This window comes from Ctenopharyngodon idella, chromosome 15, assembly GCF_019924925.1.
Source record: "Ctenopharyngodon idella isolate HZGC_01 chromosome 15, HZGC01, whole genome shotgun sequence".
Classification (NCBI taxonomy): Eukaryota; Metazoa; Chordata; class Actinopteri; order Cypriniformes; family Xenocyprididae; genus Ctenopharyngodon; species Ctenopharyngodon idella.
Window position 1 is genome coordinate 12,044,249 of NC_067234.1, and position 13,824 is coordinate 12,058,072.

Consider the following 13,824-nt stretch of genomic DNA (forward strand, 5'->3'; position numbering starts at 1 on the left):
ATTATTTAATATTGAAATTAAGTTAAAATGGAGACAACAACAACAACAAAGCAGAAACCTTACCTTGTACTATCAGCTGAATGATTCCTTTATCTTCACCATAAGAGTTAATAGCAATGCAGGAGAAAAAGCCAGAATCTTCTCTGACAGTATGTAAGATCTGTGAAGACACAAAATTAAGACTTTTGGTAAATGGATAGGAGAAGTTTTGCTGTTTGATTTCACATTCCAGTCTTTATGTTTCAAAACCATTTCATAGAGATCGGTGGGATAGATATTCATTATTATGTCAGGTATGGTCTTTTGAATTATTACATTTGAAGGATTACAGTTATGCAGTGTACAAATGCCTCCAGTGCACAGCCTTTCTGATCACTTCAGCATGATTTCTGAGTAATATTTTGTGCAATGTTAAATAAAACAATTGAACAGATCTGCAAACATATACAATAATACTTACTGGAACCGTCAAGTGCTCCTTTAAATGTCTGCAGAACCTCTTTATAATACAAGGTAAATCTGTCTTCCAGGGTCATTTCTTTTTTTATATAAGGTCCTCCTAAAGGATTGGTTGATTGATTGATTTATTATTGTGTGATCTTCAAAATATATAGCCATTTTGAAATAATTAACCATCAGCACAGATGACTTTAAGGATTCTGATCATGATAAGATTGGTTTTTGTATCCAGGCCAAAAATATTAGTGTTTTTTTTACTCCTTTTTATGTAGTAAGGGCTTTCATTTTATTCAAACGTTTGCAGAATCATGGAAAAAACTTAAAATTATGAATACTGTGGTGGTCTGACCACTGTATGTTTTTCTACTTCAAAATGTATGTTTAATTCAATGTGTTATTTGCCATTTCTTTGTAATTATTTGAGAAATTCACTAGCAATTTCTAAATGTGAACATTGTTTCAAATTGTTTTTTTTTTTCCTTGAACTATACCAACAGGTGAACAGTACAAAGATTTTCTGTGGGCATAGAAACCAAAAACATTTATTGCCTTTGCCAAAATATGCAGTATGTAACAGAGCATATTGTGCTAGGTACTAGATCCCATAATGCAATGTGCCTTACACAACCTTCCACTTCTGGTAATATCAACCTGGATATAATATCACTTTTTTGACTCATTATTTGACTGGTAATCCCATACAGCAAAAAAAAAAAAAAAAAAAAAAAAAAAAATTATGGCCAAAATATATTAGCATATATGTGACCCTGGACCACAAAACCAGTCATAAGGGCCTTCCATTGATGTATGGTTTGTTAGGATAGGACAATATTTGGTCGAGATACAACTATTTGAAAATCTGGAATCTGAATCAAAATATTGAGAAAATCACCTTTAAAGTTGTCTAAATGAAGTCCTTAGCAATGCATATCCACTCACAAAAATACATTTTTGATACATTTACAGGAGGGAATTTACAAAATATCTTCATGGAACATGATCTTTACTTAATACTCTAATGATTTTTGGCATAAAAGAAAAATCAATAATTTTGACCCATACAATGTATTGTTGGCTATTGCTACAAATATACCCGTGCGACTTATGACTGGTGGTCCAGGGTCACATATATGGTTAATATATGTTGCAACAGTGAAGCTCAATGAAATATATATTTGAAATTCAAAATATATTTAGTTTCAGTCTTCATATACCAAAATATATTTCAAAATGTATTTCAGGGGCAAGAAAAAAAATGTCTCACTAAGTGTAGGCTAAGTGTAACTGTGATGGAATAGCATACTAGAGATTAAAACTAGATTTATAATAATTTAATAATGTTTATTTTTTAAATATATTGTAATTAATTTTTGAAACATTGCAAAGTATGTTTCTTGCTGCTGTTTATTAAAATTAGTGTTAATGTTCATATGTGTTATGGACAATAAATAAGGTTTTTCTTCAAATGTGACGTGTATTGTGTCAAACGTATTTTCTTGGATTGAAATACATGGAGAATTGATATATATTTATATATATATATATTTAAAAATATTTTAGCAAATATATTTTTGGCCATTTTTGTATATTTTGAATTATATTTATTTAATATATATTTTTTGTCATATGGGATAATTGTAATATTAATAATAAAAAACCCAAATAGATTATGCTGCAAACTTAGATTTAAATTGATTATTGTTGCATACTGCATACTTCATGTTTCACATACTTTTAGTAAAAAAATAAAAAATAAATAATAATAAAAAAAATATATTATAAAGTATACATAATTTAAAGCATAGCATGTAGTAAGTGGAAATTTCCAACATTGTGACATTTTCTTACCATCCAATCGGTCACCGATGGATAAATTCATGTCTTGCCCTTATTGAATATAGCTTGGAAATTAGTCACATTAGAAGGATAAATGAGCTGCAAGCGCAGTTCCATGTTGAAAATAAGGACAAATATTTTGTGAGTATTTGTGAAAACTCCAGATGTTTTCTGACAGGAAATGATGTCGTTCACTGACAGCGAGTCTAGGGCAAACCTGAATATGTCTCTTGGAAATGAGGCGTATGATTGCATTCTCAGTTTAGATGGAACTCTGCTCACCTGCAGGGTGGATATGACCTCATCGGCCACTTCCTTCACAGTAACCACATAGCGGCTCATGTCTGGGTTGATGATATGAGATTCCTTCTCCCAGCGAACCTTGATGGGCTTTTCACCGTGAGCAGTGCAGCTCATCTCAGTCATGTGACCCTGTTCCGCTCGTGTGGTGTTGGGGTAAGATGTGATCATAGCGGGAACTGAAGAGGAAGAGAAACAGAGCGACATTATACATGAAATGATATTCAACATCAGCGACGACACTGTCGTAGCACTTACTTTCACATGGTCAGCTCAAAAATATATATTCATCATAAAACATGTACTTTCACAATTATTGTAAATTGCACAAATCTTGTCAAGAACATGAAGGGCTCATATTTTAGCTGAATTATTTTTTGGTTAAGAAAATAAAACATTTTTAAAACAATAAGGATTTCTCAATTCTCACTGCATTATAAATAAATAAATAAATTTCATTACCATAATGTGAAAATTATATACAGATTTTAAACAATTTAAAAGAAAGAAAAGTTATGATGGAAAATGAAAATGAAATACTTGCAAAATCTACTTTATGTCTAAGTCACTATTTCTAGCAAACATGTGACATTAAGCATGCAAAATCCTTGGTATAAAATGATTTGTGCTTCCATTAAAGCACAAAAGATGCTCTTTGAAACATATTCAAATGATATTGGAATAAAATGGATCATCATGTTTAACACAAACTTGTGGACTCCAAGCCTGTTCAAAGTTATTAAAGCAAAAAGGGACATAACAAATACTATACTATAATATTCTCAAAGGGGTCCTATTATGCCCCTTTCACAAGATGTAATATAAGTCTTCAAAATGTGTCTGTGAAGTTTTAGCTCAAAATACCCCACAGATCATTTATTATAGCTTGTCAAATTTGCCCCTATTTGGGTGGGAGCAAAAACACGCCGTTTTTGTGTGTGTCCCTTTAAATGCAAATGAGCTGCTGCTGCCAGCCCACTTTCCAGAAGAGGGCGGAGCTTTAACAGCTCGCGTTTCGGTTGCTCAACAACAACAAAGCTGGAGAATCTCACGCAGCCAAAATGAGGATTGTCAGTAACGGTGTTCAGCCTTACATTGATCAAACCGGAGTCAGACACTGATGGAGAGACTCAGGAAGAAGTTACAACTTTTAGAATGAAACTGGACGTTTCTGAATAGTTAGTGGATAAATTTATGTAGTTACTGTGGAGTTGATTCAACTCATCGACTAGCATGTGCCGTCATGTTAATCTTTTGTGCAAATCCAGCATTGAATTGAACCTCGTTTGTGAAGCAGTCCGGTGTAAAATGACGGCATGGCAACAACACTCTACTACAACAACTCTTCCTCTTCTCTAAAGCAGCCCAACATGGCCTCACCCCCTTTGTTGAGTGTTCTCGGGGGCTGGGTTTATGTAAATTTTGGGGTTTGTGATGTCACCAACCCAGGAAGAAGCATGTTGTAGTCCCTACCAGCCATTTGTTGTAGTCCTTAAAAAACTATTTCTGTAAAAGAAAACATCTCCCTTTGCATTGAACTTTGAGCGTCGTAACTTTGTAGATGTTGTTTATATTCAAACAGCAACATTACACACTAACTAAAGTTAAAAAAGTCAAATCATAATCAAGGACCCCTTTAAATTCATGTACGTTGTTTATGTTCAATGTTAAACTGAAATTGTAGTACAGTCCATATTTAAAAATATTTATTTTTTAAATATGGACTGTATTACAATAATGAAAAAAAATATTATTGAAAATAATGATAATTACAAAAATATGTTGTTTGTGTGTTTGGGCTGAAATGTGACTTGGACATGCTCTTAACACGCTTTGTAAAATTCACCCAAAATGGCCTTTTGGAAACTGGTCTTTGAATAAATGATCAGCACATCTCATATGTAAAACAGAAGAACTTAAGCACAGGCAACTGACTGGCCTCGTGAGGTTGTTGTGATACTGCACAAAGGTTATATTACATGGCCACCTGCTTCATCAACAACAAAACACGTTCATATCTGATATGGGTCACAGCAGAACAAATTACAAACATGTAGATCTGGATCACACACTCTTAAAATAAATGTCCGGACCCGTAATAACCAACTAAGTTGGGTCACACTTTAGATTAGGGTCCAATTCTCACTATTAACTATGACTTTTGTCTCAATAAACTCCTAATTACTGCTTAATAATAGTTAGTAAAGTAGTTATTAAGTTTAGGTATTGGGTGTGGGTAAAATATAGTCATACAGAAAAAGGCATGCTTTGAAAAATGCTTTGTAAGTACTAATAAAAAGCCAATATCTTAGTAATATGCATGCTAATAAGCAACTAGTTAATAGTGAGAATTGGACCCTAAAGTGAAGTGTTACCCTAAGTTGGTCTAAATTCATCATTTAAAGTCTTGGTACATTAAATTGACCATTAGCACTGCTCCAAGTGTCTTTCTACAAATGTAGTTTTATTTTCCATCGGGCAGCAATCGGATCACCCCATATGAAGTAAATGAGCTGAAAGCAAGCTGAGCTGTTCACTGGTGAGGAGTTCACATTGCAAGCACAGACATGAAAAGAGCCACGAGACCATTCTCAGGCCTGTCTCACCGCCTCTGTCTGAAACCTTGTTACCCTGGAGCAGTGTGAGGGATCTGTCTCTCTCTCTCTCTCTCTCTCTCTCTCCTGGCAGGCATGGCTATGATTAAAAGATGAGCACACTTCGATTATTCATATAGATCCTTTTGCTTGTTTTGCCTCAGCAATACAGTGAGTAAAACTTACCAAATCCACCACCCAATGTAAGGTTTGTGCCACAGCTGCCTTAAACTAACAGTACTGGTGATTATCAGAATCATTTTTTGTGTTTCTGTAATGGTTAATCCACACCAGTGTGTGTAAGCTCTTTAGTCACAGTAGTGTTTCTAATGCTAAAATATGATTATTGTTGGGATTTAATGGATTCAAAGATAGCTCGCACAAAAGTTTCATCAAAAGGGAACAACTAGAAACTCTTTGGAAGTCAATACCAACAGAGACTGTGGGAAAGTACATAAAAACTATGCCAGCAAGAATGCAAACTGTTACCAAGGCCAAAGGAGGCCATACAAAATAAAAATGAAATATATATATATATATATATATATATATATCATCAGGGGCAGAGGCAAGGGAGGCAGTGGTTGAGAAAATAATCGACATTACAAAAATAAAACAACACAAATATTACAAAATGTGACACTAAAAAGTGTAAAAGTCACTAGTTTTTATAAAGTAACACTGTCCGACAGCGACACCCGCTGGTAAAGTTACAATGGGAGGCTTGCCTCCTCTGAACCCTTTGACTTTAAACAGACCCCCTAAAACATGCGGTGGGTTTGAAGGGGGTAATTGAAAATGAATGGAAGAAAGACACGTGAGAGGAGGCAAAGCTTCCATCGCGCTATGATTGGATATGATCAGTTATGACTAGATATAATTGATTTGTGCAATAAATCCCGCCTCTTGATTTCGTGCCCGTTCTCGAAGCGGCCAAATGAAGACAATGATGGTGTTAATGGGAAGACTGATTAAAACGTAAGTAAACAACTCAGCCACTTAGATATCACCACTTTATGTCATGTCAAAATCAAACTTGAAATGGCTGAAAACATGATGACGGTGGGGGTTTTAGTAAACAATCATTAAAATTAAAGATACATCTTTGTGTCTGTGACCAGTAGGGATGCACTGATAGTACTTTTTCCAGAACAAGTCCGATACTGATACTTTCATTTTTAGTACCTGCTGATACTGAGTACCGATGCCTGTATTTCCATTGCATTCCAAAAGAATATGGATCAAATTAGTTGGCTTAGTAAAAAGATATTTCCTTCAGTTATTTTCACATCTAATTATGCCTGTTAAAATGTATTACACTGTTACTTTCACTGTTCATATTATTGCTCATATTTTATCTTTAATTTAAGAGCACACTGAATTTTTAGAGCTGCTCCAGGATTTTTTTTTTTTTTTTTTGGTTGGGCCAGTGGTTGAAATTTTTAGATACTAGTGAAACATCACAATTTTCAGGTACAGAAATTGAATAAATTAAATGTAAAATAACACTGCATAGTCTAAAATCTAGAAATGATTAGTATGAATCTAGACTAATCATTATTAAAGTTGCAAAAGTTATTCAGTCAATAGAGTGATTTTCTCTTTGTCTTTTGTTGTTAGATTAACATTGAGGACAAAGACAGCTGTAGGTTTATTAGGTTGCTGTCACTTTAAGAGCTGCATGTATCCGACATACTGTTACACACGTTTTCTTTCTCAACTGTTCACATAACTGACTACGTTTCACAAGGATACTTGCCTATTTGGGCATTTTGACATAATTTTGTGTGAATTTGTCTGTTCGAGGGCAAGAAGACATGCTATTCGCACGCTGTCTGACTTTATATATATATATATATGGTTGCATTTGCAACAAAAATGTTCTGATGTCCTGTTAAATGTAATAAGTACTCATACTGTGATATGTGATTTTGGACATATGGCCCACCCCAAACATTAGCTGTTCAAGGACAGACAGACACACATGAAGTCTCTCGGGCTCTGTGAGGCATATGCTGGTGGGGTTTAGTGCGGTGTGAAGTGGCGGAAGTTGACATGATGGAGAGTGTCAGAGTCAGGCCTGTGAATGTTTAACTCTCATCTCTTATTCACTCACAAGCTCCGCGCAGCAGCACCATACGAGAGATCTGATTTATTTTGCATGACAACTATGAAAGTTAAGTACGACACATTAAAAAATGAAAATATCCCTCCGCCTTCTCTAAATGTTATTGCTCTTTAGCGGAGGGTGCTTTTCTCTGAAGATCTGATGCGATTCTGAGACCTGCACTGAAGCAAGATCCAGAAGATATGGGAAAGAAATTTTTGTATTTTACCTACAGACCAAGGCTATGTATTGCCAAGAATCTGGCGATACGATACGTATCACGATACAGGGGTTACAATATGATATATTGTGATATATTGCGATACTGTAAGAAAGGCGATATATTGCGATATTTGTTGTTTTTTTTAGAAAAAGAATGTAATTTCAGAAAAAACTGTCATAAAGAACACACCATCATATACATAAAACCTTCCAAACAACTTTTTTTATTTAATCAATACAGTATAATTTGCATTTATATCACTAATCACTATTTTGTGCAATCTAAGGGAAAACAGTAGTGACTGCAGGATTCTTTAGGTGTATGTTTTAAAGGTTCACAGTATAGCAGTTTTTAATTTCTAAACTATTTAACAACTAGTGCATAGTCCATTTCATGACTGAATATCTGTTTTATATTTAATACTGTAAAGCTTCTTGCTTTAAAGCAGTCTAATGTATAAAGTGCTATTTAAATAAACGTGCCTTCAGTGAAGTGCTGAACAGAGCTGGTGCAAACATATCCACGTCGCTATGATCAGAAGATTTCTTTATGCTGTCACCGCTGTCATTTTTGTTGTGTGTTTATTTTGTTACTGAGAGGAAAACATGCAGTACATACTACATATTCTGTCGAACGCCTCTCTCAGCAGCGCGGATGGCATCGGGATATTAAGTGAGCTCTCAGATTCAATGCGTTTCCTGAGTTTTGGATTTTAACATGGTCTATTTTGCAAACAACTGACTCTTGTCGATCTCTTTAGTGGGTTCTTTATAGTTGAAGTCAAAATGACTCCACACACTTCAGCATTGTATACCGCGGGAGCGGAATAATTCTATCGTCTTGTGAGCTGGGTTTGCTAATGCTAACGCTAGCGATGCACCTTGCGCTTCTCTTGCTACGCATCAGTTTAAGTTCTGAGATAACGCTGACATCTAGCGGTTAGGTTTTATACAGTCTGTGGTTTAAACCGAACACAAAGCCACGAATCCTGGATGTAAGTAAGTAAATAAATAAATATCGATACAGTGTTTTTGAGAATCGATACAGTATCGCCAAACATAATATCGCGATATTCATGTGTATTGATATTTTCTTACACCCCTACTACAGACAACCTTTTTCCCATTCACTTTTCTATAGAAATTTAAAACAATTGCTCAGTAAAGAGTTATAGGACTTGAAACAAACCAACCAGCTCCAAGATGAATTACAAAAGAAAAAAAAAAAAAAAAAAAAATAGAAATGATAAAGAAAAGCCTGTTCAATATTTACGAAGCGGCACACATGACATGTGCGGAAAACACTCCCACGTCTTACTAATACATCAGCATGTTTTACTAGCTGGTCTCATTTTAAGTAAATCGTGCACATAATTTGTTCCCTCGTTTTACTAAATAGTGCATGCAATATAATAAATAATAAGTTGTGGGAAATGAATTCTAAACAACTAAAACAATGGAACCATGGCCACATATATATTTTTGTCCGCAACTTAATGAGAGTGGTCTGTCACTGCTGAGTTGTGTTTCCATGGGTAGTGCAGTCCTTCATCAGGAATTCCACTATTAAACATGTTTTTTTAAATATTTGTAATAAAATATAAATTTTAATGAAATTAAGTGTGCTTCTACTAAAGCATATAAGTATAAAGTTTATATATTATTTCTCTATAGAGAAAATTAACAGCATATTTACTTAAGGACTCTGACTGCTTTTTTTTCACCAGTGCATTTCATATGACGTGGCAGAAGACATTGATACTGAATTCAATGTAAAAATAAATAAAAAAATAAACTTATCACAATATGGCGAGTCCTCAGTTCTTGGAAATTCTCCTTAGTACACCTCCAAAAGAGTGTGTATAATCTCATTTAAAGTCTTGCAGTCAGCAGCCGAGGGGCTTCAGGCAAGAGGGGCTCTAAATGGTATTCCCATAACAGCTTAGTTGATGTATATTTTTAATATCCAGCAATATTACAGGCTCCTGTAATAAAGAGAGAGGGGGGAGCGCTGATGGCAGCTATAACTGCACATCAAACAGAATCTCCCTTTATTCATTTCAGCAGCCATAGAACAGCACCTAACTATTATTAAACAAACCTGGGAAAGCCACAGGGAGCACAGAAGAGAGGCTGATATTCACAACATGTGTGTGTAGATGTTATCTTTTCACAAACAACACTTTTTTTTTCATAGCCATTCTGTTTTGAAAATGTAACAGTAAATATCTTCAAAAATGCTTCTTCAAAATTATAAATGTTTTGTAAAATTGTAAAAAGCTACACCTTTAAGGTAATGGGGTTGAGAGTTTAACAGTTACTCAAGGTGTTTGCATAGAATTTAATGCCGATTTTTATAAACATTTTCCTAACTAGTGACAGACTAGTTGTCCAGCGTGGGTTTTCAGAGAATGCCGTTGTCATTCCTGAAAATTTACGGGTGTGAGGTCCGTTAGTTCTGTAAATAACTGAATTTTGTGTAAACAATAACTGTATTAAGGATTTAAATACAGGACTGACAACTGCATTCTGCTGCTGTGTGAATGTGGCCTTACTCTTACTAGATACTAGGTATTGTGTAGTTCCCCTTCTGTCGACAAAATTCTGTGATTCAGTAGTTTAATGCTGTGATTTACTGGTTTAAGGGGGAATTATGATGGTAATGGGCTTGATGCATTCCTGTACTTAAAACAGTAGAACATGGTGTTATTCAGAAGTTATTCAGTCAATAGCAGAGTGATTTTCTCTTTGTCCTTTGATGTTAGATTAACATTGAGGACAAAGACAGCTGTAGGTTTATTAGGTTGCTGTCACTTTAAGAGATGCACGTATCCGACACACTGTTACACACGTGTATTCTTTCTCAACTGTTCACATAACCGACTATGTTTCACAAGGATACTTGGGCATTTTGACATAATTTTGTGTGAATTTGTCCATTCCAACGCAAGAAGACATGAAAGAGAACTCGATTTAATAGACTATGCGCACGGTGTCTGGAAATGCAAATGGAAATGTAATTATGGTGGTGGAAAAAATATGAGATGGGAGGAAAAAATATATATAAAAATTTTTGCGTTTGTTCACAAAAAATTTGCATTCCCTTGAGAAACTCACAAAAAACATTTGCGTTCCCCTAAGAAACTTTGCGTTCGCTTGCAAACAACTTTTGCAAGAAACAACGCATAACATATGCGAGAACGCAAAGTCATTGAAATATAATTTCTCATATTTTTTCTACCACCATAATTACATTTCATACTTCAATGAGTGCGAGAGATCACTTCCGTTGTCAGAACGTATTCAGACCTCACACACCGGATGCTCAAGGCAGTTGGACATAGTGGTGTATTAGAGGTAAAAAAATGATACACATATTGTTCGGTTTCTCGCACAAACCGATCGTTTCGTGTCTTAGGACATCAATGTGTCGTCATGAGCCGCAGGGTTTAATTTGGATTTGTCTGTGCATGTTTTTTTTTTACTCTTATAGATGGAGTTCCCATTGACATGCATTATACGACTGACAGACTGCAACGGTTGGAGTTAAAAATCATCATTTGTGTTCTACTGAAGAAACAAAGTCACCTACATCTTGGATGCCCTGGGGTAAGCAGATAAACATCAAATTTTCATTTTTGGGTGAACTATCCCTTTAACGCATCAATGTACAATATACATTTTATCAATTTTTTTCATTACCATGTCCCTTTAGGTGCTCTGTATAATGCTGATATTTCTACAAACATCTGCTTTTCAATAACCTTTAAAAATATACGGTAACAGGGTTGAAATTTTAAGCTCGTTTCCTAATGACAAACATTACACAACATGAAATAAAGTGATAATACAGTTCCCATTCAGTCGGTCACGTTCGACGTACGTCGGACAGACCGACGAATAGGAATCTCGCTAGAGAGGCCAATCTACTTCGAGTGTAACTACAACGAGCCAATGCACATTGGCATGCAATCATATGCATCAGCTGCTCGCCTCGCAGCGCGGGTATATAACGAGCAGCAGGTGCGTTGCATCTTCAGCTTTTCGCTTCGGAGCCGAACGGTGTTGTTCCTGTTCTCTGCAAGCAAGTGTCTGCTAGAAGACGAGTCAAGCTTTTTGGTTGAACTTCTCTTTTTTTTTTTTCGAGTGCGGGCGAACAGCACAGCAGCGGGGTCGAAGTCCTCTCTTTATTTTCTGTTTTTTGTTTCGTTTGCCGTTATAGAGCAAATAGCTGTTTTGACAGCGTCAGAAGGCTGTTCTCACGGCCGGTACGGTGCGCTTCGAGCGCTGAAAGCCGTTTTTACGGCTGGTAAGAGTGAGCGCCTTCAAAGAGAGAAAGAGCACACGACAGGCTGCACACAATCCCTGTCTGTGTTGCGGCGGCCGTTCCCCTGCGTGCTTCAGCACTCTAAAAGAGTAAAGTCCCTAAAAGAGCTTACACAAATAGAGCTTGCGTCTTTTTAAAGATGACATTCTATTTGTGTGTTTCTGGATGCGGTCGTTTCCTGTCCTCACTGACGGCCACGATCACTGTTTCACATGTCTGGGCGCGTGCTGAAACGATGTTCGTGGGTGGTTCATGTTTTCGTATGAGAACATGATCACGTCGACACGCCGGTCGTGACTCTTCTTTCTCCGGGAAGCTTGAGTCCCCTCTGTTGTTGGCCAGCTGCCGCTTGTGTGTAAAAGCACAGCCGCGGGTCTGCCCGACACTCTGGGAGACCGCGGAGATCAGCGAGAGCAAACCTCTCGCTCCTCTGCGTGTCGTGTGCCGTCGAGCTGTCGGGCTGCAGCGCGGGTTGTCACGGCAACCCAGCGCTCGCTCGGCGCTCTAGATGCGCGGTCTCCTTGCCTAATCTCCATTGTAGCGCCCTCTCTGGTGCACCAGAAGAGGTCTACTTTGGTGAAATGGCTTGGGTGTCTTGAGGTTGAGGGGTTCCTTCGGGGAACCAACCCCCTAGGGCCCCTCCCTCTAGCGCATTACATGCTGTGCAGCTTCTGGATTGGATTGCTGGTCCTCTTCATAGGGGAACCTAGCATTCCATTTAGGGCTCCAGCTGAGGGTCAGATGTCGATTGCAGCATCGGAGAGAGGGCTGTTATGCTCTGGAAATGAGGGTGACGCTGCCCACTGTAATGGTGTGTGCTTATGCTGACTCAGATTCAGAGTTTACAGCCATGCTTTCCCGGGTGTTCCGGATGTGCATGAAAAACTTGGCAGTATGGAGCTATATTGGTGCCATAAATATGGAATGCCAAAAGTGCCAAAATCTGCATAAGTTTTTACTCTCTCACTACCCTTATGGGTGGGGTGGCTGTTCACAGACCACACCCACCCTGCATGTGAGGCCAAGGCACTCTTTATGCATGAGGGTAGTTCTGAGCCGGGGTTGAGCTGCGCTTGTTGACTAACCGTGATCAAAGTCACGGCGCAGGCCTTCGGCCAGACGATGTCCACCTCAGTGGTCCAGAAGCGCCCCCCTGGCTTACCTTGCTGAGGTGCAAGAGGTCGTCAAGCTAAACGCTTTCTCGACACTCCCATCTCACAAGGTGGCCTTTTCGGTGACACTGTCGGGGACTGAGCCCAGCAGTTCTCCTCAGTTAGTGGCAGACCGGGGAGCCTCCCCCGACAAACCATTGAGTTCCTCGTGGGCCCTCAGTCTGCTCGTCGCCAAGGGTGTCGTCCCCTGCAGAATAAAAAAAAAAACTCCGGCCCAGTCTGCTCTACTGTGTCCGCTGCAGGAAGATGACACCTCCCGTCTCTGCTACTGTTTAAGTGGTTAGTGAAAAATCACCCCTGAGACGGGTGACCCAGAGACGGGTGGGGCTGCTCTCCCCCCCCCGGAGGAGGGCCGGGTGGTAAATCCTGTTGGTTGGGTTTGTTTCTGTTCTCCCGCTGGTCCAACAGCCAGCGGTACCCAAATTTTCAAAAAGAGAGCAGTTCCTCCATCTCTGGGTCTGAAGAGGGCTCGGAGAGCAGTGGGAGGAGAAAAGCCTCACCACTCTCATCCCCCTCTTCCTTCGCCAGAGGGCAGCAGCGTGCAGTCGAGAAGGCAGCAAAGCCTCTCCTGCGCCCCCTGCCCAACCGTGGAACCAGGTAGGTGTTGCACAGCACACTCTGACCCCGCTTCGGGCCGCCTCGCAGAGAGAGCCTCCCGAGCTGCGTCCCTGTGTTCCACCTCGCTGCCTCACTGCGGGTACGCCTGCGGTCCCTTTGATCCCGCCTGTACGGTCTCTGTGAGCCTGGTTAGCGCTCCCCAGTCCGTCTCGCTGGCTCATTCGGACCATCGGGCTCGGCTATGCGATT

At 38.5% G+C, this 13,824-nt stretch overlaps 1 protein-coding gene across 1 annotated transcript in view; it reads right to left on the bottom strand.

The window, feature by feature from the left end:
* dscamb (Down syndrome cell adhesion molecule b) overlaps nucleotides 1–13,824 on the bottom strand; it is a 203,557-nt gene that overhangs the window by 35,725 nt on the left and 154,008 nt on the right. The window contains exons 12-13 of the mRNA XM_051864046.1: nucleotides 2,578–2,774; nucleotides 64–160 (exon numbers count right to left, since the gene is read on the bottom strand). Coding sequence (XP_051720006.1) covers nucleotides 64–160; nucleotides 2,578–2,774 — 294 coding nt within the window. The remainder of the gene's footprint in view (nucleotides 1–63; nucleotides 161–2,577; nucleotides 2,775–13,824) is intronic.